Source organism: Pelecanus crispus, chromosome 3 (assembly GCF_030463565.1).
Source record: "Pelecanus crispus isolate bPelCri1 chromosome 3, bPelCri1.pri, whole genome shotgun sequence".
Taxonomy (NCBI): Eukaryota; Metazoa; Chordata; class Aves; order Pelecaniformes; family Pelecanidae; genus Pelecanus; species Pelecanus crispus.
Genome location: NC_134645.1, coordinates 70215054 through 70242333, shown reverse-complemented (window position 1 = coordinate 70242333; position 27280 = coordinate 70215054). Strand labels below are relative to the sequence as shown.

Genomic DNA, 27280 nt, shown 5'->3' with positions numbered 1-27280 from the left:
CTTATGATATAGAAGAACAACCAAATCAGAAATAGGAAATCGCATTATTTCTTTTTGCTACAAAGTCCTGTGGGCAGTTTTATGCCTACTAGACTTTACTGAGATCGGCTGCACCAGGGGGCACTCACTTCCCAGTCTAATGAAAACAAGGGAGCCGAGTCAGATCCCAAGCCTCTGTTCTCAGCCGTGCCATGGGCTCTTTTGTCTACATCTGTTTCCACATCGGTAAAATGCTGAAGATGTTCTTTTCCTATGATTTTGTGCATTGTTAATGGTTAAGATTTTTGTCACCCGTAGTTGGAGAAGGCTGTGGAAATACATTCTCACACAGATTTTGTTAAAACTATTTAACAAAAATAGCCATAAAAGAGTTAATGCTTCTTGAACGCTGCTTTGAGCATGCTGTGTGACAGATAAATAGTGAGTGGTTGTGGAAAATGCTAGAATTTCAAATTGTGCAGGGGATAGGGAGAATTAAAAATTGTACAGTATGATGCACCAAAGACAGAGGACAAAAATTTTAGCATTGTATATTAGTTCTTTCAAGATGTTTAAATAAAACAGAAAACTTGAATTCCAGTAGAGTTTAAAATAGTTTACAAATTACAGAATGCCTTCATGTGGCAGGCTAAATAATGTATGCTCATCTGAAAAACATTGGTGCCTACCAGTTACTCTGCATGGTGTGAATGTAAATGTGAAATACTCTTCTTTTTTTCTTTTTTTTTTTTTTTTAAATCTCTGTGCTGAGTGCAGGCAGTAACACCATCACTTCAAGATTTAAATGTACTCATTAAATTGGAAAAGCTGTAATAATTTACAGTCACTTCCTACTGCAGTGACAGGAGTTTACGAAGTACTTTGTAATGAGTTTTCTGGTGCTTGTGTTTGGGAAGTGAGCTGTTATATATTGTATGACAGAATTTTGGTCATTGTTTCCAGCTTGCAAATTGTGCTTGAATGGAAAAAAAAAAATTTTTTTTGGTGATGAAGGAATTAACCCGTAAATGAAGTTGGGCAGCTAATATCATAGGAAGCCAAATATAACAGTGGAACATGAATGGTGGAATAATGGTCAGTGGTGCTCAGTATTCCCAGCTGCGCTGTGAAGAAGGTAGTGGTGATTCAGAGTGCTGTGTTTCTGGATGCGTAGGTGCAACAGCTCAAGGCAGTAAAGTGCATCCTTTCACCTGCCCATTCTGAAATCACATTCAAGTTTGCTTGAGATAATTAACATTTGAAAACAACTTTTTTTTTTTCCGTCAGTTGATTATACTTTATACAGCAGAAATACTGGTAGCATCTCAGGCAATAATTAACTACAGTGTTTTTTTAGTGCAAAGCCAGTTCTGCCCTGATGCGGTGGCATGTGCTGCACTGAATCTGGGGAGCCATTTCTCTCTCGGGGGAGAGTCCCCAGCAGTGTCTGTGGGAAACCTCAACTGCCTGGTTACACAACTGGTTAAATCACTGCCTCCACTGGGAAGGTGTTGTTATGGCCTCAAGCTGCGTCAGGGGAGGTTTAGATTGGACATTAGGAAAAATTTCTTCACAGAAAGTGTAGTCAAGCATTGGAACAGGCTGCCCAGAGAGGTGGTGGAGTCACCATCCCTGGAAGTGTTCAAAAAACATGTAGATGTGGCACTCTGGGGCATGGTTTAGTGGGCATGGTGGTGTTGGGTTGATGATTGGACTGATGATTTTAGAGGTCCTTTCCAATCTTAAAGATTCCTAGTTTTTACTTTCATTAAAAAGTAATCCAGCCACCAAGCCAGGAAACATGAAATTATTACCCTACCCTTAAGTGGTTCAGTGGTGGATATGGTACTGTTAGGTTGGTGGTTGGACTGGATGATCTTAAAGGTCTTTTCCAACGTAAATGATTCTGTGATTCTAGAGAGAAGCTGGGTTCCCTTCAGGAAAGCTGGTAAGGAGTAGCACAGGGAGGAGAAAGCAAGGCAAAATAGGCTTTCTCTGACCACGTGTGGGCTCCAGCAGATGTACCTAGTGGCCTGGTCTTTTCCACATGAAGATAACTTTCTTCTGTTGCAATCTAATGTAACTAATTAGCTCAAGCTGTGCCTCATCGCTGTAGATTTCTGGTTAAAACTTTGCATTGTCATAAAATGATTTTTACCTCTTTTAAAAAAAGAAAGACCAAAAAGGAAATTTCACTGTTAAAATTGCTAAAACTCCAAAGCCAAGAAATGCCGGAATTAGGTTTGCCTTTGGATCTTTAATTGGGCTTCCTTGTGTGTAGACACAGTAGAGTCTTCTCTTAGGTGATCGCATGCTGTCTTACTATAAAATCTACCCCATCATTTGCGGTAGATGCTGTTAGAGTGGTAAATAACTGGACAGAGGATTTCAGGAAGGAAAAGGAATAGTTTTGTGATTAATGTAGGTAAATCCCCCACAGGAAAGCTTAGCGCTGCACTTGCTTCTACCACAGCCTTCCTGTGCGGTGCGGAACAACTCACTGGAACCAAAACTTTGGCAGGTAGCCATTCATTTTTTATTTCTCACTTGCTTGGGTTCCCCATGAGATATTAGCGTTTGGTATTTAGAAATATTCTGGCTGAAATAATTCGAAGCCAGGGTTGCTTTGCAGGTCAACTTCTGGATCAATAAGCGTCGTCTTGGCAGGCCTTGACTTCTGGCTCTGTTGCCAGATTTATGTGTCACCTTAAGAAAGTCTGTTTAGCTGCAATTTCCTACTCAAGTGGAGATAATAAGGCAGACTGAGTTTCCAGTGGAGAGAAATCATTGAGAAGCCCTCTGGTACTAAGATAATTCAAGAGCACTTGGGGTGGAGGGGGGGATTGGAAAAGCCTGAGGAGTGTCTAAGAGTAGAGTAGATAAACATTACTGCAGAAAAGACCGAGGTATTGACAGTACCTAAGTTTTCAGTTCAGAAGTGATGAGAGAATGTTCCTATTATTAAATTTTTGGGGAAGGTTGTAATTTGATAGTATTCTTTCCTGCTTGTGCCTGCCCAGATAGGAGAAAAACTTTACTTTTGGATGAAAATTGTTCTTTCTTGTTCGTTACTTCAGCATTAGCCTATTGCAGTGTTACTGAAGCATCTTAAAATCAATCAAAGATTGCTTGAAGTCCTTGACTTTCTTGCTGACAGTGTCATTTCAGTGAGAGGGGGTCTGGCCCTGCCCCTCGGTCGTGGTGTGGAATTTAATCTCTGCTGATTGTGATTTAGGGAGCCCTAAATAGCCTGGGATCCTACTTAAGTTGTTTGTCTTTTGCTGTACGTGCCAGAGCAGGAGCGTGCAGGCAGGATCCCTTCTCATCATTAAAGGAAGGGAATAGCCAGGTGCAGGGACATGTCCCCCTAACCTTCTGCATCCCTGAAAGAGTCAAAATTTTGTGACCAGGCAAGCATCAGGGGTCACATGCTTACTGAATGCTTTGAAATAAGCTGGGAGCAGAGTGAATGATGACGAGCTAGAAAGAGATATTTTTATTTTCTTTTGTAAGCGGATGAGAACAGAGGTTTTGTTTCAGGAATTACTTTGTGCTGCGTTGTAACAGTAATTGCTAGAGTGCCTAAAGCTTTTTTAGATAGATGCTCTTTGTTATTTCAGCGGGTTTTTTTTAAAAGAAAATAAACAGTCATTCTGCTTTCAAACCTTGTAGAGTAAATAAGACTGGCTTTACTGCTTGAAGAAAGAGCATAAAAATACCCAACAGCTGCCTCATTTTCTGAATGCTATCCAGCCCCTGCCTGGGGCGGGGGTTCTGTGGAAAAAATAGTATGTGATCGTGCATGTAAAGACTGTATCACACACACATAGAAGAGGAGAGTGGTTGAATGGACAAGTTCTGGCATTTACTAACTTATTCAACTTAAATAATATGTAAAACATAGTTTGGCATGTAGCAGGATGTGGTTGGACAATACAATGTCTATGGGTGATTCCTTTGCTTTAAAGAGAGGAGGAGCTGTAAGATGCCAGAAAGGCTCTGATTTATCTGAGCAGTCCCACTGAAATCACTGTGATTAAACAGTAATTAAAATCAAGAATGACGATAACTGTTTGCTGACCAGAGACCTGAGTGTAGTTCTTTGGCTTGTATCATTGTAGTTCCAGGTGTTGGTCCACTTGACAGATGGCTGCGTAACTGCACTACATTATGTTTAGTTACTTCATAGGCATAAAGAGCATTCACTCAATTTGCCTTTGTTTTGGATAACATAAATTTTGCAGGTTTCTTCTGAGCTAGTCCATAGTCACACTGTTGTGGGTTCAAGATGAGTTTTATTCCTGAAGTTACTGTCAGAATGCAGCAACAGTTGTCTTTATTGCAATGAACTCTTTGTCCTTATCTTGCCCAGTAGATGGTAGTGTTGGCTGTTTTTTCTAATTTATTTTAAAGCTGTGCATTGAGATGCGTGGGTTTTTTTCTTCTTGTCCTTTGCACTTCAGTTGTTCTTCCTTTGTATTTCTGCCTGTTCTCCCAAATAATATTTTTACCTTGTAGAAAACAATAGTAGCCTTTATTCTGATTTGATCTCTGTGGCTACTGGTAAGATCTTGTACACTCAAAAGGGCGCAAGTAACAGCAAATGGAGATAGTCTGATCTTTGTTGCTCTGAATTAGACACGTGCAACAGCAGGGACTTAATTTGAAACTAGATCGTATATATTTCTTCCCAGTAGGTCTGAGTTTCTAAAAATTAATCTGCAATATGGTAGACATTTCGCATTGTTTGCAAATTTATTGCACGTAGTGACAAATACACAGAGTATTTTTGTGAAATGTGGAGAAAGAGAACTGAAAGCCCTTTTAACATACAATTCCCCCTACATAAAACTACGGAGTGCCTTCCAGCCTGCATGATAAGGCAAAGAACTTCCATTAGAAACTGAAAGGTCCTAAAGCCACTGGAGGAGGGACGGCAGAAGTCCATCTGCGGTGTTATGCTTAGTCACGTTCACTGAGAAAATGTGAATATTGAGCCCAGCACACGGTGGGCAAAGAATGATGGGCTGATCAAGAAGATGGAGCACCGTTTTCACAAGAACAGAAGGAGCTTGTGCTTAGCCTAATAAAATTAAGTCCAGGGGTACATAACTCCTTGCTTCAAATGCATACCCAGAGAGTAAGTGCTAGGGTACTAGAGCTATGTAAACCAATGTTGGGTTAAGAACAAAGGGGTATGAACTGGCTATGAATAGATGTAAATGAAAGGTTAGAAGAAGGTTTTTCGAGAAGGAAATTCAGGAATGGACTTTCAGCAGAGGCACTGGTAACAGAAAATCTGGCCACTTCTCCCTTGCAGCTGAAATGTGAAATACTTTGTGTCATGCTATTGCCTGCAATAAACAAAGGCTTCGTCTCAGTGACTTACAATATTTGTTCCAGTCCTGTGTAAATTTTAATGCAATTTTAATTTTTTAAAAAATGTTTGTTGAAAGTAATTTTGATCGCTGTAAAAGAACTTAGCACGTAGACAGACAGAAATGGTTCAGAAAGTATTTATAATGTTAGATTATTATCTTTTAAGCCTTGATTTCCCTCAATGTGTTCTTTATTTGTTGAATGAATATTAAAATGTTCCTGTGGATTAAATTTAACAGTCATATAAGTTGAAGTCCTGCTACATCAGGGCATTGTTTCCCAAGAATGTGAAAATGTATCTCAGCTCTGAGTGGAACGAATCTCTAATGATGTTTAGATGGAAGCTGCTGTTTAATTCCCTTTTGATCTTTGTGGAAACTGCTAAACAAGGCAGCTAAGTAAGTTCTGTGTTGTATACTTACCCACTAACAGTTGGACTCATCCTGCCAACTCAGTTTATGATACATTTGTGTCAAAAGAACTGCAGTAACTTGAAAATCTATATTTTTCCCTTGTTGCTCACCTGTACATGAAACTTTGAAAGTTAAATTTTCTATCCAAATGTTATGTTTATTTCTGTTTATCTTACTGTGGATTCACTCATGAAAGCTGTTGAGGTTTCTTTCTCTTCTTCTTTGCCTTCTGATCTGTTAAGACCATTGACTCCATCGGGCGGGTTAGAGAATTATCTTCTTAAAAGCTTACTTAAAATTTGCAAACAAGCATTTGACAGAAGTCAAGTGGGTTACGTTCATACCCAACAAGCTTTATAATTTATTGCCTTTTAAACACTGAAGTGACAAAAATCAGGCTTCTTTGTGAGATTATTTTAAAAGTACTTGATAATGGCCTGACTTTGTTTCCATCAGGGGGAATTTTACTGTTTGCTTTAATGAAGACAGGTTTAAGGAAAATCCCTTCATCCAGTGCAAATTTATATATTTACTTAAGGAGTTTTGTGACTTAAAAACAGATTTTTGTTTCTCAGAAAGCTATGGATCCATCCTCAGAAGTTAGCTCAATGGCACTGTTTCCTTCCCTCTGTATCACCTGCTGCGAAGTTCCACACTGTCAAGGCACTTAGGGAAATATATGGGAGGAGTGCTCTTACCGTATTTTAGCTTGGATCACCAAAAATAGAGGAAGTTACTGTGACAGAACCTTTACTTCTAGTCTTTGTTGCCTACTTTCTAAGTAGAAGAGGCTTACAAAGGTGTTCAGTTTCTTCATGGACACATAAACCACCATTAATCCAGATCCTTTTTTGTCATGCTTCCAACAGTAGACACTAGTTGGCATGTTGCTCTGGCAGCTCTTATCCTGTGATGGCTTTGTGCAGCGTGCTGCTCTGCACATCTGTTTATCCCGTTTTTAAGCATTTAACCTCTGTCACAAGTTTTTTGTTGCTTTTCCTCCCTGGCTAAAACCAGAGTACAACTTCCCAGGTCCGAGGCATTTTTCCGGTCAGCTACGGAGAGCTCAGCACGCACGTTAATGCGGAAGCTGTAGCTGGGGAGGCAGTGGGTGAAAGCAGACATACCTGCTTCAGGTTTGCGTCTGAACAGGAGCTGGAGGCCTCTGACGCCGATAGAGGCAAGGCTGTGGGCAAAACCGGGAGATGCAGACAAGGCAGCTGGCCCAGGAGCGTTGCCATGCCCTCCTGCCTGCTAAGGCGGTAGCAAGTGGATGCTCTCCATCACTGAGCCCACCTTAGCGTGGGGGCCTGACTCTTGAAGAGCCGATTCCTTAATGGTTCGGCTCTCGCTGCCAAGAAGAACCTCCAGTGAAAGGGTAGCTGGGAGCAGCCTTCCCTGCAGTTTTCTGTCTTTCATCATTTGATGCCTGTCAGCCAGCCTTCTGAAGCCGGAAGGGCTGGCGGGTCGCTGCACCGTTACCACCGTTAACCCCTTGCGTTACCATGGGACGACCTGGTGGAGGAGGGAAGTATGTGTAGTGTCAGGGCTGAACACTGATCAGACCATACAGAAATATCCCAGGTATTAATCGGACTGTTCAGAAATAGCTTTGGTGTACATATGTTCCGGCTTGAGCTTGCGTGAAGGTGCAAGAGAGCGTTTCCAAAGGTTGGTTAGTAACCTCCCTGTGACCTGTTGGTTGGTGGGCTCCAGCACCGTGTTTTCGTCTGCGCTGGCAGCCTGCTTGCTCAGCCAGCTGCTGGCAGTCACAGCTCTGGGAATCAAGGAGGGTTTTCCCTCTGGCATCCACTTTGGCAGAGGCAGCAAAGCACCAATAGCAAAAATGAGCTTAACCAAAATGAACCGGGCTGGGTGTGTAAGTCAGCCGTTAAGACACGAGGATCCCCTTCCGAACGGTGACTCCACCACTTCTCCTTGGGTAGAACAGCATGAATGTCTGTCCACAAACTGGAGTATGAGCACGTGGTGTCACTGCATTTGGTTGCCTTTCAAAGCTGAACTCCTGCTCTTTCAGTCCAGATGGATTTGCGGACCGTTTGTCCACACTTGTGTATCTGTTGTGAGGGTAGCTGATTGCAAGTAAAAATCTTGGCTCCAGAAGTCATATGACTGTGTGAGGTCCTCCTCTTCTTCCTCTCCCTCCCCTCAGCTTATTATTTCTGAGCTGCTCACATTCCTTAGGACCTGGTGGCTTTTGCAAATGCTGAGGCTGGAAGGACTGTATTAGTGAAAGCACGCTGTTGTGGTCTGTGCGTCGCGGTGCTCCCCTTTGCTTTCAGTCAGGATGGCTTGCTTTCGGTACTACGCCGTAGCAGGGTCCAAAGTGAGTGGGAGCGATTCATCCTGCAGCCTCCGGAGGCGCGGAGAAGATCAATGTAGTGCCAAGCAATTCTTCCCCTTCTCATTTTCCCAAGGTAAAGTTGCCTGACAAGAGAAACAGAAATAGGCTTCACGCGGCTGCCCTGAAGGAATATTCTCGCAGGTGGGTGCTGGGGAGCAATCTCAGGCGTAGTTTTTCCTGTGGATCTCCGTTGGCGAGAGCAGCTCACTGCTGGAGACCTGTCCTCTGTGGCAGAGCTCAGACAGTTACACCCCTTCCCTCTTCAGAGCAGACCATCACGGCAAAATGCTGCCTTGAGTTCAACCTGTATAGCCAGCTGGGCCTGCAAACCACGCAGTGGCTGGGAGGCTGAAGTTTATTTTCATCTGGTAGCGCCGTAATGGCTTTTCTGCTGGCAGCAGGATGGATATAACTCCCGGTGCTCCTGTGTAAGCACAGCATGTGGGGTATTGTTGAGCCTTGCTTCTGGCTGAAGTGTGGCTTCAGCGTGTAATTAAACAGCTCATAAACTGCCTTGAGATGTTTGTTTATGTGCACTTTACAGCGGAGAAGTCCTGTGTTTTCGGAGGATGCTGAAATTTCTGTACTCTGTGAAGCATTTGTATTTGACGTTCAGTTCCCTTTTCCTCGACAAAAATACTCAGCAACTGGAGTGCATTATTTTGCTGGCAATGAAAAGCATACGGTTAGGAGAATTTCTGTTGCTGATTTTTTGATTGTTGTGTGTAAGTTGGGTATCGATCTGTATGTGGAGGCATCTATATCGACACCTATTGCAAATTAATATTTTTAGATAACAAAATGAGTTTGCATTTTGCCCGATAGAAACAAGAGAGGCTTGTTTCCAGTTCCTTGGGGATAAGCAGAAGCATAGAAATCAGGTAGTTTGGTGAGGACACCGTGTAAAAACTATCTTGGTGAATAGAAAGTGACGCTGTAAGAGAGTATTAGTAAATTTTTGCTATACTCTATGCCATTTGTTTTGTCTTACAGTTTAGAGTGAATGAATTTGGGGCCCTGGAAGTGATTACAGATGAAACTGAGATGGAAAGTGTTAAAAAGGCAACTGCTACCACAACCTGGATGGTTCCAACTGCTCAAGAAGGTCAGTTAAGAGGTGGTAAACATTTTCGGTGGTAGACTGTATTTTGTTTAATGTATCTGTTTCTCTTAAAGACTGCCCCCCCCCCCCAAAAAAAAAAAAATTGCTTTAATGCACGGAGTATCTCTGATGATCTTACCTGTATCTTGGGGTGTGAATAAGTATGAAAATAAATGCATTTTAAGTTAAAAGGAAATAATTCCACTGTTAAACATCTGAAGTTCAATTACAGCCACCGGTTTTTTTAACAGTTATTTTTTCTAAGTTTGGAATCAGTATTTTCCCTCTACTTAATTTGCGAAGTAGTCAATTTATTACTTTAAATTATTGAGAATTTTTTAGATGTTATTTTTGTTGAGCTGGTTCTCCAGACTGCCCACAGAGTTATTAACTGCCTGCAGTTCATTTGTGACCAAAGTACCGTGCACTGTAAACTGCCTTCACGTGACACTGGCTGCTGCTCAGCTGCTGCCACCGATGTCAATGTACGTCTGCACTGTTGCCTTGCTCCTGCTGACTATGCTTTTTTACACTATTAAAATTAGTGTGTAGTAACCATTTATGCTTATCATGAATGATAAAATTCTAATAGTTGGAGTATCTGTCTACCAAATTAAGGTGTTTCCTGGATTTAAAATACTGCTGTAAGGAAACACCTTTTTTGTTCAAGGAAAGTTGGTTTACATGGTCATAAATTCTGAAAATTTTGATGCAATGATGGAGTAGCATGAAAGAGAGTATCACAACTGGTTTTGCGATACTTTAGCTAGTTTTTTTTCCTCGTTGATGTATTTTATCAGTTTTCTTTTAAAATATGCATTCTGTAAGTCCTTTGAAAAGCACACTTCAAAATTTTGGTTTAATAATCATCAGTATAAGCACAATAAGCAAAGTCAATGAAAGTTTTCCTTTGCTACTCCCCCACCATTAAGTCTTAATTGTCATGTGACTTTTGTGAATAGGTGAAACATTTACACCAGTGGGAAAGTAGTTTGGGCCTCAGCTGTGAGGTCTGAAGCTTCAGACCACAGCTTCTCTGTTCTATAGGTCTGTCTCCAAGGCAATGATAACTCAAGATTCAAATCTGTGATGAGAGTGGCAACAGTGTGGTAGTGTAGTAGCACAACAGGTTCTATCCTTAGACTGAGAGATCACAGTTATCTACAGTAAACCATCCACCTTCATCCCCTACAGTCTGGTAAACCTATAAAAAAGTGTTGTTATTGAGTTAATGTGTGTTTATGGACACATAAACATACCAAGTAAGCATCCGACTATTGTGTTACACTGTCCTTGATTAATTTAATGCTCCCCAAAGGTATTGCTAAAATTCTCCATTGTGAGTGGAAATAGTTCTTTTGAACCACTAATGATGCTGGACTGTCGATACAGCACGTAAATTACATATTCTCCTAGTGGAGATAGTCTGCACACAAGAGTTCATTTTACTCTGCTTTCAAAGACAGTACAGCGCTCAAGCAAAAGAAATAGTTTGTGACTTGAAATTTGCCTTTGGGATGGGCTGCAAAGTCAATGACCTGCTCTAGAAGCTGGAGAACTTGACAGTGCTTCATACTTGCCTGTGAGTGAAAGAAACAGCGTCCTCTCATAAGAGGCTACACGCCTCTTGTGGGGAAATTGTAGCTTATGATGAGTGAGGAACTTAGTATTTGAAAATTTCTTTGTTACAAATTAGTGATTTTTTACTTCTGGTACACCTCAGGCAGGTTGAGCTACTGCTGTGAGAGACTGTAGAATGTAGTCAGTGATTTACTTCCAGAAACAAGTTCACCTATTGAAAGATAACTCTCCCCCAAACCTTTTTTCCAAATGAGCCTATATATAGGTCAAAAATGAGGCAGGTCAGCAGGAGATGAGGTGATGGACTCTGTGCAGCGATGACTCTGTGGGCAGTCAGTGCAGTGCCTGTCAAAATTAACTCCTTCCGCGAGTAGCCACAACAAACAGTGTCGATGTGCCACAACAGAAGCATGCAATCAGTGGATTCCTCTTTCTCGTGTTGCAATATGAAAACCCAACTTGCTTGTCAGGAATACAGACCCCCTACAGACACTAAATCCCAGTTCTTCCTTCTAGCAAGAGTGGCGTGACTTCCGTTTTTCTGTTTGCTTGGCAAGGCCTGCTGAGGATGGTTGGAAATGTATCACCTCTACCTAAGTGAAGTTACTTTTTTCATTGTGCAGCCTTTTCAGAAAAGACAGGGATCCCCACAAGGTTGAAGGAAACTGCAAAAATGGATGGACTTGTTTTCTGTGAAAACTGTTACCGCTATGGTACCATAGAAGAATTTGTTCCTGAAGGGAAATTTTGCAGCCAGAAATGTGCCCAGCAAGTAAAAAACAAGTAGGTGCTATTATAAAGCATAGAAACAAAGAATTTGGCATAAATGCAGCATGAGATAAAAGTGGTGGGATAAAACATTAATGGTGGGGCAAAGGGAGATATTAAGCAGCCGTGTTTTGGAGAGTCTCCATCGGTTTATAATGTTCTTTCACTCTTATTAATGTAAATGCATTAACAATGTTTGGTTTTGTCTAACACTGATGTTGAAGGCAGTCTTTTTTGCTCAGAGTGTGCTGTGTTCTGCTGTCAGATGCATGTGGTAAAACAGTCTATGGGATGCATGAATCAGTGTCAGACTCCCACCCTGTTTCATAATCACTGGAATTAAGATAATCAGTAATGAGATGGTTGGTGTGGTAAGTTAATTGTAATTAAGTGCAAGAACTGTGTTACAGATGACAGTGAGTGAAAACATGAGCATACTGTAGTTTCTCAGTTCCTTTTCTTTCAGCTAGTGCAGTTCATCTCATCATAAAAGGTTTGTGTTAGTATGCCCGTTCTGTATTGCATATTACTGCATTATGGCAGTTTTTAATATCTACGATTTTGTGCATTTTCCTTCACTTTTAGCTAATTGCTTCAAAGTTTTCTGTTCTGCTTGCTTGTTTAGCAATTTGTACAGTCACATACTGGCTTTCTCCAATTGGATTTGTCAGTCTTAACAATTACCTTTGCTTTCCTTTCTGTAAAGTGCCCTGCAGTCCTAAACATTTCACAGTTTGCTTCTCCGTGAGACTTGATGGTACATGGGAAAAGACACACTATTTAAAACATGCAGAACTTGTTCAGCATAAGCTGACAGCTTTCCTTTTGCAGTTGCTGTTGTGTGTCTTTCAGATTAATTCTTTTGACAGATGTAATTTCCAGTAGTATTTCTAAGAATGTATTTGGTATAATACCCTGGGACCTACAAACACTTGACCTTCAGATTTACTCACTTTTTACTTGTTTATGAATATGAGAAGTGAAATAATACTGGCTTTGTGTCATTGTGTTACTCTTGTAATAGAGAACCAAAGGACGAAAAGCCCAATGTGGAATGCAGTGGGGAAGATGATTCCAAAGGCATTCGGAAAAGAAAAGCGAAGTTACCTCTCAAAGAAGAGTCCAGGGATAATGGGGAGAAGAAAGAGAATCCTGATGAAACTGTTAGTATGCATCGTAAACCCATTCCTGCAAGTATTTTGGTGGGAGTTTTGCCTTATATTGCAACATCAGTAATTTCATCAGTCTACAAAAAGAAGTGACGGCATCACTCTGTTAGAGCCCTGGCAGTTGGTTCACTCACTGATTTAATTATGCCTCATCAGTAAATTGTAATTATTGACAATGAACTGATAAGAGCTGTTTTTTTATCTCTTTTCCCTCCTTTTTTTAAGAACAGAACAAAAAGAATTTAAAGGAAAAATGATACTAACCGAGACTTGCTATATCTTCAGCATAGATAAATACAAGTGCATATTTCCCAACATCTGTTACTTTGCACTCTGCACATGAATAAATTACTATAGACCAATAACTTATTTACAAAGAAAGCTACATTACACTTAAGAAGAGAATGTTTTTGATTTTCTTAGTGTAATTTGCCTTGGAAAATCATAGCTCAAGATTTGGTTTTGGTTTGTGTTACAGTGTAATGTGCTTTGGGGCACCTTTTGGTTTTTTTCCTCTTGGGTTTATTCTTTATTTTAGAATAAACTTATCACAGGACTTTCCCCTAATGTTTGTTTTCCTGTAACGTTTGTATTCTTCCTAATAACTGTGACACTGCTGGGAGGAGCGCAGTTATGAGGGAGAAGGGGAGAGCTCTGCAACTGCCAAATTGTCAAAAGGCTGAAGACACTAGAGTTGTCAGAAGGGAACTCGTAGTGCTCTGTATAGCAGTATCTTAGGCAAAAGTCACGGGACGCCTTCTTTGCCTCCATGCATCTGCCCTCCCAAATGAGTACTTGTTCTGTTCATCTAGTCAGGTGGTAACAAAACTGTTAATACACAAACAATTAAATAAATAAAAAGGATCAGTGCCATTTTGTATTTAGTAAAGCAGTTGTCCATTTGAAAAAAGCAGACTAAAGCTGTGAGAGGTTTTCCCTTAACTTACTGTGGAAGCATGAACATATCAAAGATCCTGCTATTTATCTCTGGCTCAGCCAGGCCTGCTGAAGGCTTCGTGATCTGTCTCTGGCGTAGACAAGGCTGGCTGGCTGAGTGTCAGCTGTTGAGAGTTCTTCTGTCTGTCATTTTCACCATGTTTGCTGTGATTTGTCACTGATGGCTCACTTTGTTTTTATTAAACATCTGCAGGTTTGTTTGCGATAGCGGAGAGCCATGTCAGTAGCCATTTAAATGAAGTCACAGTTAAACCTTGGGTGTCTCCTTTTTTACTGTACTAGACTTCTGAACTAATGAGGTTGCTGTGCTCTTTTTTTAATTTAGGAGGACAAACCTGAAGGAAGGATCTTGAGAGTCTCACAGAGAGCCAGGAGAAAAAGAAAAGGGGAAATAACAGTTTTGAAACAAAGTAAGTTAGATTATGAAACAAAAATCTCAACTATCAATTCTTTAGGTAATACCCATCTCTTACTGTGAATTGCCAGCATTGTTTCACTGAATTTGTATTCCCTGTTGAACAAATTTTTCTCAATTCTGTAAAAAGAGACTGCCAGTGTTACTTGTAGCAATTAACTTTTAAGGACTGAAGAACTGAGAGAGCCAAGTGAAAACTGGGAAAAAACCCCACCTCTTGGAGATTGATTACTGTTTACAAAGAGCCAGTTTATATACCTCTGGCAGCATGGAGGACGATACAGTGAGTGTAAATGTAATTGATACACATTTTAGGGTTTTTTTTCATCCCTCTAAAGAGTGCCGATATTAAAGGGAATCAGGCCCATTGAGTTCCCAGGTGTTGAAAGACATATATTAAGCAGAAGTGAAAGTTTACTTTTGTTTCCTTGGGGATCAATTTTGTATCTACGGTATGTGCTGGAAATAGACACATTTATGGAACTGTTTAGGAATAATTGCTATAATCAGTCCAAGGGGACATATGCTGCATCAAGTGGCATAATAAAACTTTTTTTAAATGCGTGCTGTTTGTTTCAAGCTATTTGTACGATAGATACTTTTAGGAAGAATTGGAGAATCAGCAGCTGTTATACCTCAGTGGTACACCAAGCACAAACCTACATCTTGCCCTCCAAAGTGTTTCTTATGGTAGGCTGGGAGCCATTACCAGAAGTTGCCGGGCCACTAATCAGCACAGAGCTCCAAGTAGCTCTGCTGCACGCTAGGCAGGTGAAACACTGATTGAAGATGCAACACATAAAAGTTACAGAAGATCCCCCTCTGAGATAGAATTACTTCTGAAATATAAATACTATTTCTACAGTTGTTCCCAAAGATGAGGTGATAAGAAGCGTGTGAGATAACAAGCACAAAGCCGATGCTCTGTGGAAATGGCTGCTGTCCACTGGCAGAATGATCTATAGAGATTTCTTCTGGTTTTTTTATTTGGGAAAATGTCAGTTCAGCGCAAGAGATTTGGTATAAAAGACCAATTTATATTCAGAACCAAGCACATAACTGTGTATTATTGTGCTGAGCAACACATCTGTTAAATGGAATAGATGAAAACTGGGTAAATCACAAATAAGACTTTAATAGTGTTGAGCGATCACTGTCATTCTGAAATTTGTTATCTTTTGGTTACATTATCAGTTTTCTTCAGGAGAGTTTGGCATCACTGTTGTTATGGTCCATGTTTTAATCATAAAAATGCTTAGCTAGACTGTTACTTAAGGGGCTTATTTCTCTTGTGAGTAGCCTACAGTCAGGATCAGGCCAGAATCATAGTGTGGACTGTGAGGAATCCTCCTGGCAGCATGAGCTTATGGTCGGAAATGCTAAGCTGCATGTGCAGAGGAGGCATTTTAGGTGACGATCAGTAGAGCAGGGTGGAGGTGTATGAAAGTAGATACATACAAGGCCAGCCTCACAAGCTGTCTGTTTTTGATGTTCCTGGCTTTTGCTAGTGCAGTTAGTGACTTATTTTCAAGGCCTAAAAGCTGTTACTCACTGACGTGACTGTAGCCAATATTAAGATGGAGTGTAGCCAATATTACAGTTCCTTGCAAGTGTATACGAGTGTTCATACTATATGAGCAAACCTGAAACTGGAGGTTTCTGTCATATGCTAATGACATTATGGGGGAAAAAAGCGCTGGTGACAGTTTTGATGGCTTGGAGAAATTACTGCCTCTCCACCCAAAAACATCAAACTACAGAGTGATGGAGTAGGTTATAAGCATTCTGAATACTGTTAAAGCGTTTCAACTGTGATTAAAAAAACACGTCACGAGTGGTATCCAGCTGAACATGCTTTCCGGGAAAAGAAATTCTCGGGAAAAGAAATTTAAAATATTGAGCTACTTTGTGTTTCGAACTGATCTTCTTACACATTTGCAAATTTTATATCTTAATGCTTCTTACGAGCAGTAGGGGAAAAGGGACAGGGGGCAAGACTTTGTAAGTTGTTCTTGTCACCTGAAAGAGCTTTTTCTTGTTACTAATCAAGATTTGAACTGCTGGAAACCTTTCTATACAAACCAGGAACCTTCATGTTCATGGTGCCGTTAAACCTACAGAGCTACTTATTTTCCTGAAATAAGTCCTGAGAAACACCATCAATGCATTTAATAAAATGTATATTTGAGATAGGTGTATTATAAACTTCAAAGTGGGGTTTTTTTTCTTGAGAAGTTAAGAGTTACAGAATTCTTTTACTATTGTGCACTTCTTTACAGCTGTACCCTCTAAAGGAAGGCAAGCATGGTGTTGGGCATCCTATCTGGAGGAAGAAAAGGCCATTGCAGTACCTACTAAGCTCTTTAAAGAGGTATGACCTTCTGAGGTTTAAATCAGTCAACCACCTAAGATCATGAAATTTCTAGGAAATCAATTAAAAAAAATAATTTGACGATTTTACACTTCCCTGGGGGAAAACCTACATGATTAAAATAATGCTATCCATCAGGGACTTAGAGCTGTGGTTAGACATCTTACTAGCTGGCCACTTCAGGCTGATTTAAACTGGTCTGGTTTGCCGTTTCCCTTCCCCGTCACTGCATATTCCTGCTTTTGTGCCATGCACTGCATTTTTTTCTCCTGGGTTTATTATTGTTATATCAGTTGCAGCCAAAGCCACCAAAGAGAGGATTCCCTTCCTTCCAAGTAGGTGAGACCTCCGAGAACCTCCCTTGGTACCCTTCTCTTTCCATTCACTGCAGAGGTACTGCAGATGGCTAGGGAGCATGTGTAGCTTTTAGACACGAACAGTGGGAAGCATATAAGATGCTTCTCCTGTGTTTCATTTGTAACGATTTGGGACATAAAAACTGTCTGGCTGTGAACTTGTTAACCCATGGAGAACCCTCTTCAATTTTAGTCGGTTATTTTTCTGATACTCCCTCCAATTTAACCTTAATATCTGCTAGCTTCCTTCCTTCTTTAACAGAGGGCAGGGAGCATGATACATGGGACGCTGATGCCTTCTGATTGAAAACATCTGTTCTGCTTAGCCTTGTTTTCACTCTCTGTTTTTTTGAAAGATGTTCTCCTGGATTCATTGTAATGTGATACAAGAGTAGTCATGTTACTGTGATGCAAAAATATTCCTGGAAAACTAGCAAATCTGGACTCAACATACAAAGGAGAAAATGACATCAAAGAGGCCATCCCTATGTACAAACGATGTTTCATATTCTGCCTTACAATTGATCTTTGATGGCCTGAGATGTGGAAATGAAAAGGCAAAATAGAGCATCATTGTTGTGATTATTATAGGAATGATGACCACCAGGAAGGTGTCGAAGGGTCACTGTACAGGCTGAAAAAGAAATAATTACATTGTCAAAATGTTTTATTGACAATTAGTGAAAAAAGTTGAGGGTAAATCATGTCATCTTCTTTCCCTTGATTAATTTTTTTGCTAATTCTTTATAACTTTCTTACATACATTTTAAGTCATTCCAGAATCAATGTGTTTTTCGAACAATCATTGATTTCTCTTTTCTGCTACATGTTTTTAAAAATGCAAACTTTATTTTAAAGTGATTTATTAATTCTTTCAGAAACATGAATAATAGATAATCACTGTTCTTTTCCTTATAAAGATACTCTGTCTTTCTCTGGTATACTTTCAGAAGTACTGAAACTGTTCTTTTCCATTGCAGTATCAGTCTTTCCCATACAACAAAAATGGATTCAAAGTAGGGATGAAGCTGGAGGGTGTGGATCCTGAGCACCAGTCAATATACTGTGTTCTCACAGTGGCTGAGGTAAGCAGAGGCTGTGAGCAGCCCGTGGTGCGGGATTACAGGAGAGTCTGAACCAAAACAGCAGCAGCTGAAAGCGCTTGCTCTCCCCTAACAAACAGACAGAAACTGTATGTAGGAAGATGGCTTTTAAATTAGTAATGCTGTATTAAATCTACCTGACAGACATGTAAAGACTGTATCCAGTACTATGCAGCAGTGACTGCATACATTTAACATACGCAGCTACAGAAAACAGTATTACACTAGTCAGATGATGTGTGTTTTTTCTGTAATCCTGTAGTTTATATTTAAAAGAGAAAATAAGTAGAAAAAACATAAGTATGACAACTGATACATAGCAGTTTTATAGAAGTTTGATAGTATTTACAGTTGCTCCATTCACTGATACAAATACCTAACACTTTTTTGCATTGCAGCTGTGCTACAATTTTTTCAGGCTGGTGGCCTCAGAAATTGGCTGTATTGTCGACTTCTGCAAATTAGTATACAATACAAACTCAGTTTGTCTTTTTGCTGCAGTTTATGAAATAATTTTTCTGTTGAATAGCTTCTTTGCTTTTAATAGTATAAATGAGAACCCGTTTCTCAGTTACATTTTGTATGTCTTTCAAACATACCTTACATTAGTTTTTATGCAGCTTTACCAGGGATCCTTTTTTGATTTTGTGTTGGGAATTAAAATGGGGAAACAAGAATAGGTAGGTACTCCGGCCTGTGTCACTGTTATTCTAGGCAGCTGTGTTTTTCCAGTTTACATTTGAATAGCCTAGGCTTTTGTGTTCCCTTTTCTGATCTCTTCATGGCCCATAGTCATAACCCATTTCTGTGGATATCTCTTCCATTTTCTTGCAGATGGTGTATCAGTGGTTGAGTATTTCCTGTGTACCTTGTGCTCAGCACTAAGTGATGGGTCATGTTTTACTGCTGGATAACCTGAATTCCACAGAATTCTGAGATGGCAAACTGAAGGTTATGTCAGAGTGTAAATTAAATAGAAAATAGGGTGACCTTGATGTCGAGAGATTTTCACTGATGACTGCAGGAAAGTTGTGGCATTCGGCATTCAGGGAGATATGGAGAACTGTTGTACAGAGAGAGGGATTGTGTTCTGTTTTCCTCTTGGTGGTTAACTTACTCCTTCATGGAATCATGAAGTTCTGGGGGATACCTTCACTGACTTCTCATCTTTAATAACGGTTCTCAGTATCTCCCTGGAGAGCCTGTTGAACATAGTTATTGTTGAGTGCTCTCTTGCATATTGATTAATCAGGATAGCTTGAGAGCATCTTTATCTGCGCTTCGTCTATGATTGTATCAGATGTATTCGTGCTCTTCTGTAGGGTTTCTGTTTTATTCTGATGGTGGGTTGAACAGTTTTCAAGTTTTTGAACACTAATGGCAATATCCAGCTTTTAGTTAATCCTTTTCACCAGAAGAGGAGGCACTCAGACTGAGAATAGCTTTGCTTTTTTATTCTTTCCTTTTTATCAAATGAATTTATTCATCCAGTGTTGGCTTGAGCAGAAGTAAAAGGCTAACTGAAAACACACTGTTATTATACATAATACTGAACAGAAGCTGTTATGTGTAGGAAAAACATCTTAAAACATAGTGGTGTATGTTGTACATTCTTGTTTTTAGGTATGTGGCTACAGAATACGACTCCATTTTGATGGATACCCAGATTGTTATGATTTCTGGGTGAACGCTGATTCTTCAGACATCCATCCAGTCGGATGGTGTGAGAAAACAGGTCACAAGCTTCATCCACCTAAAGGTATTGTTAAGTTGGAAATGTGTGCATTTTCCATAGCTCTGAGATTGACACTATCTGTGTAATGCTGTAGGTTTTTTTGGCAGAAACATTTTTGTTCATTTAGTCAGAGTATTTGAACATGGCAAATTAAACTCTACTTGAAGTCTTCCTAAAATCTTGGGGTTGAGATCCTACCCTTTTTATCCAGTGGAAATTCAGAGAAAATAAGAAAACAAAATGAACTGTAAGAGTAATTCATAAGGCATTAGGGAAAGAAAGTTAAGCAACAAAACTAGACCCCTAATGAATGCTTATTGCAAGTAAAATGGCAGCATATTGGTGACATGTATGCTTAAACTGAGGTTTCACAGGCACCTGAGACTCCTTTAGTAGAAGGTCTTAGGATATTTTCATTGCTAGATACTGATCACCATTATTGTATGTGTGTTGGCACAGACTAATAAAGATTGTGGTCTTGCCACAAAGAATGAGCTTGAAATAGAGACAAAAGAGGAATGAACAGATAAGGAGGGAGAAGAAAGGGTAAGATTACAAGCCTGAAAGCATAATATGTACATAGCCTATGTAAATGGTATACATGTGTTGAAATACGTGTAATTTGCTTGCTTAATTATTCTATTTCAGATTATGTAATTCCTTTATTTTGGCAGATGGGGTACATCTCCACTGAACTGTACCATTAAAAAAAAGAATAAATGGGCTCCCTTTTGGGGTAGGAGGGGAATATGTGGGGATGAAGGGAGCAAGTCCTAAAGACGGGAGTGAGAAATAAATGAATGTGGTGTTTTGACACACAGCGTGGGGTAGGATAATGTGGTTTCAAAAGGCTGCAAAATGATGAGTGTAGAGAGTCAAGAGGATGCATTATGGAGACTTAACAAAACTGTGGATGTAACTGCTGGAGTGTGGCAGGTGAGAGTAAAGCCACTGCAAGTCACTGCAAGTGTACAGGCAGAGGGCCTGCCGGTCTGGGAGAGGTTGGCATTTCTGCACCTGAGCCTTGGAGGAGTACGAAGGAGCACGTGCCGCTCTTCTGAGCGCTTTGCGAACTCCGCTCTGGCTACAGGCAGGAGTGCTCTGTGCTGCTGCTGCAGTATGGGACTTTTCATTGGGCATAGTTCTGCATAACTGGCTGTGCAGAAGTAGCAACTTCTTGAACATAAATCAGGATTTCTCAAGAAGGTTGGCCTCCACTGTAGTAATAAGTTACATGTAGCAAATGAGTAGTCCCCAGTTATAGAGTTATTGATGTTATTACAGCATACTTAGTGAGTTTTCTATCTGTGATGAAGGTTTGTCATCATTTCCATCTTAAATGCCTGGTTTAGAAAGCTTAAGCTTTTGTTAAGAATGAATGATCGCTGCTGGAGGAAAGTTACTGTCAGTCTCTGAGTCACTGTCATGAAAAGTTTCTTCAGTTTCTCTTCTAGTTTTAAGTTGGTGGGAAGATTGTTCTTTTGTGTTTATTTTTTTTCACCATACTGAAGGAGTGGATAGGTCTTTTACTTAGGAAAGTCACGGAGCCTGTCAGAGGTGTTGAGGGAGACAAGTTAGGAGGATGTATGACGGTAATTCTCAGGGTTCTGGTTGTCATCCTGCACAGCTATGTACTCCTACCATCCCCAAGACACATTCTTCATTTTGAATAGCGAGGCTGTTCTCTGGTATTTTTATCCAAGACCTGCCCTTTGCATGGCTCGGCTCTGTCACTTCACCTCGGTGGTAAGCCATTTCATCATTGATGAGGTATGGTGTGATTGCTGAAACCTGATCTTGTGCTTGTGGGACTTCTTCCGTTGTCCCAGGGCAAGCCTAGCTTGCACGTGGGATGGAAGAGGAGCAGGAAAGAGCAAGCAGTATGCTACCATAGTGGTAGCATGCATTGGAAGGAGGCTGAGGGCAAACAGCCATTCATCAGTTAAATGTATTTTTTCTAGTTTTTCAGCAGGAGGCCTTTCACTACTTATGTTTTACTGATATTTGTGGAGTTCTTCTATTCTGAGGGGAGGGAGAAGATGCCAATCTTAGGTTGCTGGGGCTTTTTGTTTGTTTTTATTGGGATGGACAGATTGCTTATGTTTTGCTGTGGTATGGCATTTTAATAATGATTTCTTTTTAGTGCCCACTGCAAATCATATGGAGACTAAAGCTGATACCACTAATGACATGGGGCACGGTATCTTATATAAAATACCACCTCACAGAAGAACTCGAAGGTTTGCATTAGTAGCCGCTCATTTTCCAGATATAGTGCAAACTTACGACCTTTATGGTGTAAACTATAAACTTACTTGGAACCCGGTGGCCTGAGAAAGGAGCAGACACTCCTGCCGTCTTTCTGTGTAGTGCAGCCCCGGTTAATCGTTCCTGCAAGCCTGGGCAGAAGTGTCCTGCTTCACAGCAGGGGGCTGTAGGGAGGGTATGCTCCAGGGGGATTTGGGGACCCGGTAACTGATTACTTGTTTTCTGAGGGTTGAAAGTAGGTAACTTTCCAAACAGGGCTAAGTTGATCTTTCTTTGTGAGGGGTGGGAGGCTATTTATTGCAATGGGAGAGGACTGTGGGGGGATGTGGGGGACATGAGAAAGGAAGGATATTGTTACAGATGTTTTCTGATAGATATTTGTATCCTTGTTTATTAAAATGGAAGGGGCAGGTAATTCTCAGTGCCACCGAGCAGGGTGTCTCCCATCCCCATGGCAGCAGAGGCAACAGGCGGCTGCTGCTGGGCTTCCAGCAGACACAGGGGAGCAGAGCTGCAAAACCAAACTGGGCTTCACAGGAAGAAAAAAGATGCTGTTTCAGGACGCTGTTCATTCTGTGTGCAAAGGAGGTCCCTTTTCTGTCTCACAGGGGTGAAATCTGCAGAGGGGGGATGGGTGTGTTTGTGTTCCCAGAATTATCATGGGCTCTGCCATGATAAAACTGGTGCGGTTTTGCCAAGAATCATTTGGATACTAAAGGGAGAAGTTGGTGCAGGAGAGGCCGCCTGGTCTTCTGAAACCACTTAAGAGGAGTTGCCCTGCAGTCAGGAGAGAAGGGGAGACCCTTGAAAACTATCACTGAAGGTCCCACAGTAAAAATTGCATTGACTTTTTTTTTGAAAATTAATGCAGCTCTGTAGCGTTTCTTTTTAAACAAAACCAGGTGTTAGCAAATCAACATAAATCAAAGCATGTAAACAAACCAAAAGTGAATTTTAAAACCAAGACTTACGATCCTATCACCATCAAAAACAGGCATTAGTAAGAAATGTGAGGCATTTTTGACGTTCTGCTCCGCGCGCCCATATAGTCCTGGTAAGGGTGTAGTTTCACAAACTCTTAAAAATAAAATTTCACCAGCAAAACATTAAGAAGAAAGACAGATCAAAGTGAGAAGAATATTCAGATTCACAGAAGATTAAAATGTATTGCTTTATTATAAAAAAACAAGACTCTTATCTACTATTATCTGGAGAGCAGCCCTGCAGAAAGGGATCTGGGGGTGCTGGTCAACAGCAGGCTGAATGGGCCAGCAGTGTGTCCTGGCAGCCCAGAGGGCAAACCGCATCTGGGGTGCATCAAACACAGCATGACCAGCCGGTCAAGAGGTGATTATCCCGCTGTATTCAGCGTTGATACGGCCTCTCCTTGAGTACTCTGTGCAGTTCTGGGCTCCACTAAGAAGACTATGAAGGTCCTTGTATGCATCCAGAGGAGGGCAACAAAGCTGGTGAAAGGGCTGGAAGGCATGTCCTCTGAGGAGCGCCTAAGGGCTTTTGGGCTTGTCTAGTTTGGAGAGAAGGAGGCTGAGGGGTGACCTCATTGCTCTCTACAGCTTCCTCAGGAGGGGACGTGGAGAAGAAGGTGCTGATCTGTTCTCCCTGGGATCCAGTGATAGGACACGTGGGAATGGTTCAAAGCTGTGCCAGGGGAGGTTTAGACTGGACATTAGGAAGCATTTCTTTACTGAGAGGGTGGTCAAACACTGGAACAGGCTTCCTAGAGAGGTGGTCGATGCCCCAAGCCTGTCAGGGTTTAAGAGGCATTTGGACAATGCCCTTAACAACATGCTTTAACTTTTGGTCAGCCCTGAATTGGTCAAGCAGTTGGACTAGATGATCATTGTAGGTCCCTTCCAACTGAAATATTCTATTCTATTCCACCTAATGAATTATGTAATTCCAGTTAGCCTTCACATTATGTGTTTGTAAATTGACTGGAAATTAATAAAGCCCATAGTTTTAGTTAGTGAATACTGTTCTATATCTACGTTGACTAAATCAAATTCACCTTTGGTCCTCTTTTGAGAGGTGAGGTAGGAACTAGAGATCTTCCTTTCTCACTTGCTGACTGGAAGACCCACACTGTCCAGAAACTGTTTCACAATCTACTGAAACCAAATTTTTTTCCATGGACTTTGTCCCAGTACCAGTGTCTGATGCCATCACACATGCACTAGGTGGGAGTTTTGTGTTGTCGACTGTGAGCTTTGAGCTAGGTTTGAATGTCCTCTACAATTACAAACGGAAAATTAAAGCCTCAATACCACATTCCTTTAAAAATTACTTCAACTGGTCTACAGCTATAGTGTGTCAAGACAAGAGGCAATTGGAGTATAAAGAAAAGTATCACTGTTTGAACTTGGAGGTTAATTTATGTTAGCTGATACTTAAAATGAAAACTGAGAAAGGCAGATGTGAAGAAGGTGAAGTTGAAGGATTCTTTACTTGCAGTTCCTTGGAAAATATGAGATTCTCAGAAAGTTACACAGAGCTGTTGTCTGTGGCGTATTTGAGTAACTCTTCAAATAGTCAACAGGTAACACATTTCAGTAGTTAAGGCAGTTACTCAATGAGATTGGTGGTGGTTTTGGTCTTGTTTTACTGGATTGTAACATATGAACTAAAATAGATGTTCCTATAACTATTATTTAACAGGTGAATAAAGGAGAAAGACTATTTGCTTACAACTCTTAGCATTGTTTTATAGATTAGAAGTACAAATGGTTTCTTGTGCATTATTTTATGCAGCTCAGTATGTTATGAATTATTTTATTTTTTCTCTAAAAAATTAGAAGAGGCAAACTATCAACAGAAATTCAGATTTCTTTGCAAGTGCTGTATGCATAGGATAAAAAAGGCGGGAGATCCATGCAGGGGACAGTTAACACTGCAAATGCATAAGGCGTCCTGAGGCATTGACGGTGTAAGCAACTGTTCTGATACAACGTAGGAAGTTTGTCTGAAAGCGGGTAGTGGTCATGCTATGTTAGTGATAGCCTGAGGACGTAGTAGGGTAAAGTCTGCAGGAGGAGGGCTTTTTTTTTACTAGACTGACTGGCATAGTGGGAAGAGCTTTGGGGCCTGTAGGCCCTTTGCTGTTTCTGAAGTAGAAGCAACAGGGTGAAAAGCAGCTGGAGAGCGCTTGCTCGGAGCTCGTTGGTTGTGTGTGTGTCAGTCAGACCAGCAAACAGAAGTTAGTTGGTACCTGCGAGGCAGAGAGGTGGTACGGTGTGGTTTTCTTGGGGAGAGACAGAGAGGTGACTTGTAGCCTGTGCTGCTTGGAGAGATTTGTTCGATGGGAGGGAGATTATAGTATAAAGCTTGATATAAAATATCTTACTGAGACTGATTTTTGATACTTGGTAGAATTACGGATTTTAGTTTCTAGGCTCCCCCTAGACGTTCTGCCCCTTGAGGACCTTCATTTCCCTTGACGGCCAGGACTGTGAGGTCAGAGATCAGGGATAGAGCAGTTATTTTGTAGGAAATGCTCCCCAGCTTGTTTTGAAGGTGAAATTGAAACCAAGCTGAAATCTCCTGAGTTCTTGCCTAGTGCTTTATTTATATGACTATTCTTCCTCCCAGATGAAGATTAGGAACAGGTCAAATGTCAGTCCTAGCCAACTATAAGAAACTAGTAAAGTGCAGCTCAAGAAAGCAGAGTGTTCTGCTCAGTTAGTGTAAAGAAAGCTTGACATTTTAGAAAGGAAGCTCAGCCAGCCCTAAATAAAGAACATGATTCCTCTTTGTAATACCAGATGCCCAAATAAAAATAGAAAAGCTTCATCAACTTTCTTTTGAACTCTATAAGCTCCTCTAAAGTGTGTCCTGCTAAAATTTGTAATCATCCAAACAAGTGCTCCCTTAAGAGACTGATTGAGTTCATATTGGGGTAGAATTAATAAGTAGTTTTAAAGTAAATTTTCCCAGTGTAGTTTATATAAAATTAGAATAAATAGTTAACGGTGCATAATCTTTTCAGTTTTGAAGTTGTAAGAAATGGTTCAGAACTGAATTGAAAAAGTAATTTCATCAATTATGATCAAATCACGTTTATGCACCTTCTGTCTCATGCCTATCATTTCTTGCCCTTCTTTTATGACCCTCCTTTAGGATATAAGGAAGAAGAATTCAGCTGGCCCTCATATCTAAAGGCATGCAAGGCTCAAGCTGCTCCTAAATCACTGTTTGAAAACCAGAATGCAGTAAGTACTTGTTACTGATGGTGTGGAAAGTTGCTGCTATGCTCACGTGTGTGGTAGAGACTCACAGCACATTTCAGTGATGGCAGACTTGAAACTTGAAATTTAAGATAAAAATGTTGACAACAAATTCAATAACAATCTCCAGTTCACCTCTGCAATTCTGATCCATTAATTTTTTACTAATCAGTTTAAACACCTGGCACATTCAGAAATGGTATATTAAATGAAATTTAAGACTTGTTATTAGTACTGTGTCTTGCACCATACTGTTGTGGAACAAGCATGGTCTTTCAGAGAGAGTATCTAAGACAGAGTTAAAACAAACATTTAATTTTAGCAGCATGTTTAGGGCTTTTTTATTTCATAAACCACAAGTCTCTGTGTTTGAGCATCTCTCATGTCAACTAATTAGGTTGCTGCCACTCTGTTGGGGCAGTTAATTGGGAACCTTAAAAATGACATTAATATATTGGTTGTGGACACTGGGGAGATTTCTGGATTTATAGTATTTATCTTCAGTTAAATGTCTTTCTCTACGTAGACAGTGATTCCATCGGGATTTCGAGTGGGGATGAAGCTGGAAGCCGTAGACAAGAAGAACCCGACTTTCATTTGTGTTGCTACGGTAACAGACATGGTGGACAATCGTTTTCTGGTTCATTTTGACAACTGGGATGAGAGTTACGACTACTGGTATGATGGTTTTGTTTTGTATCCTAGAGAGCTGTATCAGAAATGTGTTAGCTTTAAGCATTATTTTCTGTGATACTTTGCAGACTGTCAGTACAGTTACCGTACCAACTTTTGCTAGATTTGTAATCATGGCCACCAAAGTACCTCTCAGTGGCGGACTGGAGGAATCAAATTTCCCATGTCAGGTTGCACATAAAAAATTTCAAAATTGTGCTAAATGAATGTTCACATGTGCTGCTACATCTGGAGTTGTGGATTAATTCCTCATTTCAATTACATAGTATCACTGAGGTTGATACCTTTAGTGAAAAATATGCAGCATGATAATGTGACTAATTGTACTTGGAATTAGGTTTGCATTTAGGCATAAATTGAAAGAAAGGCTGCATTTTTTCGTAAG

At 40.5% G+C, this 27280-nt stretch overlaps 1 protein-coding gene across 1 annotated transcript in view; it reads left to right on the top strand.

Moving 5' to 3' along the window:
• The window catches only part of L3MBTL3 (L3MBTL histone methyl-lysine binding protein 3), an 82311-nt gene that overhangs the window by 12586 nt on the left and 42445 nt on the right, over window positions 1–27280 (top strand). The window contains exons 3-11 of the mRNA XM_075706938.1: window positions 9130–9241; window positions 11443–11602; window positions 12612–12750; window positions 14039–14123; window positions 16408–16499; window positions 17836–17940; window positions 19582–19717; window positions 26096–26187; window positions 26729–26880. Of these exons, the coding sequence (XP_075563053.1) occupies window positions 9130–9241; window positions 11443–11602; window positions 12612–12750; window positions 14039–14123; window positions 16408–16499; window positions 17836–17940; window positions 19582–19717; window positions 26096–26187; window positions 26729–26880 (1073 nt within the window). The remainder of the gene's footprint in view (window positions 1–9129; window positions 9242–11442; window positions 11603–12611; window positions 12751–14038; window positions 14124–16407; window positions 16500–17835; window positions 17941–19581; window positions 19718–26095; window positions 26188–26728; window positions 26881–27280) is intronic.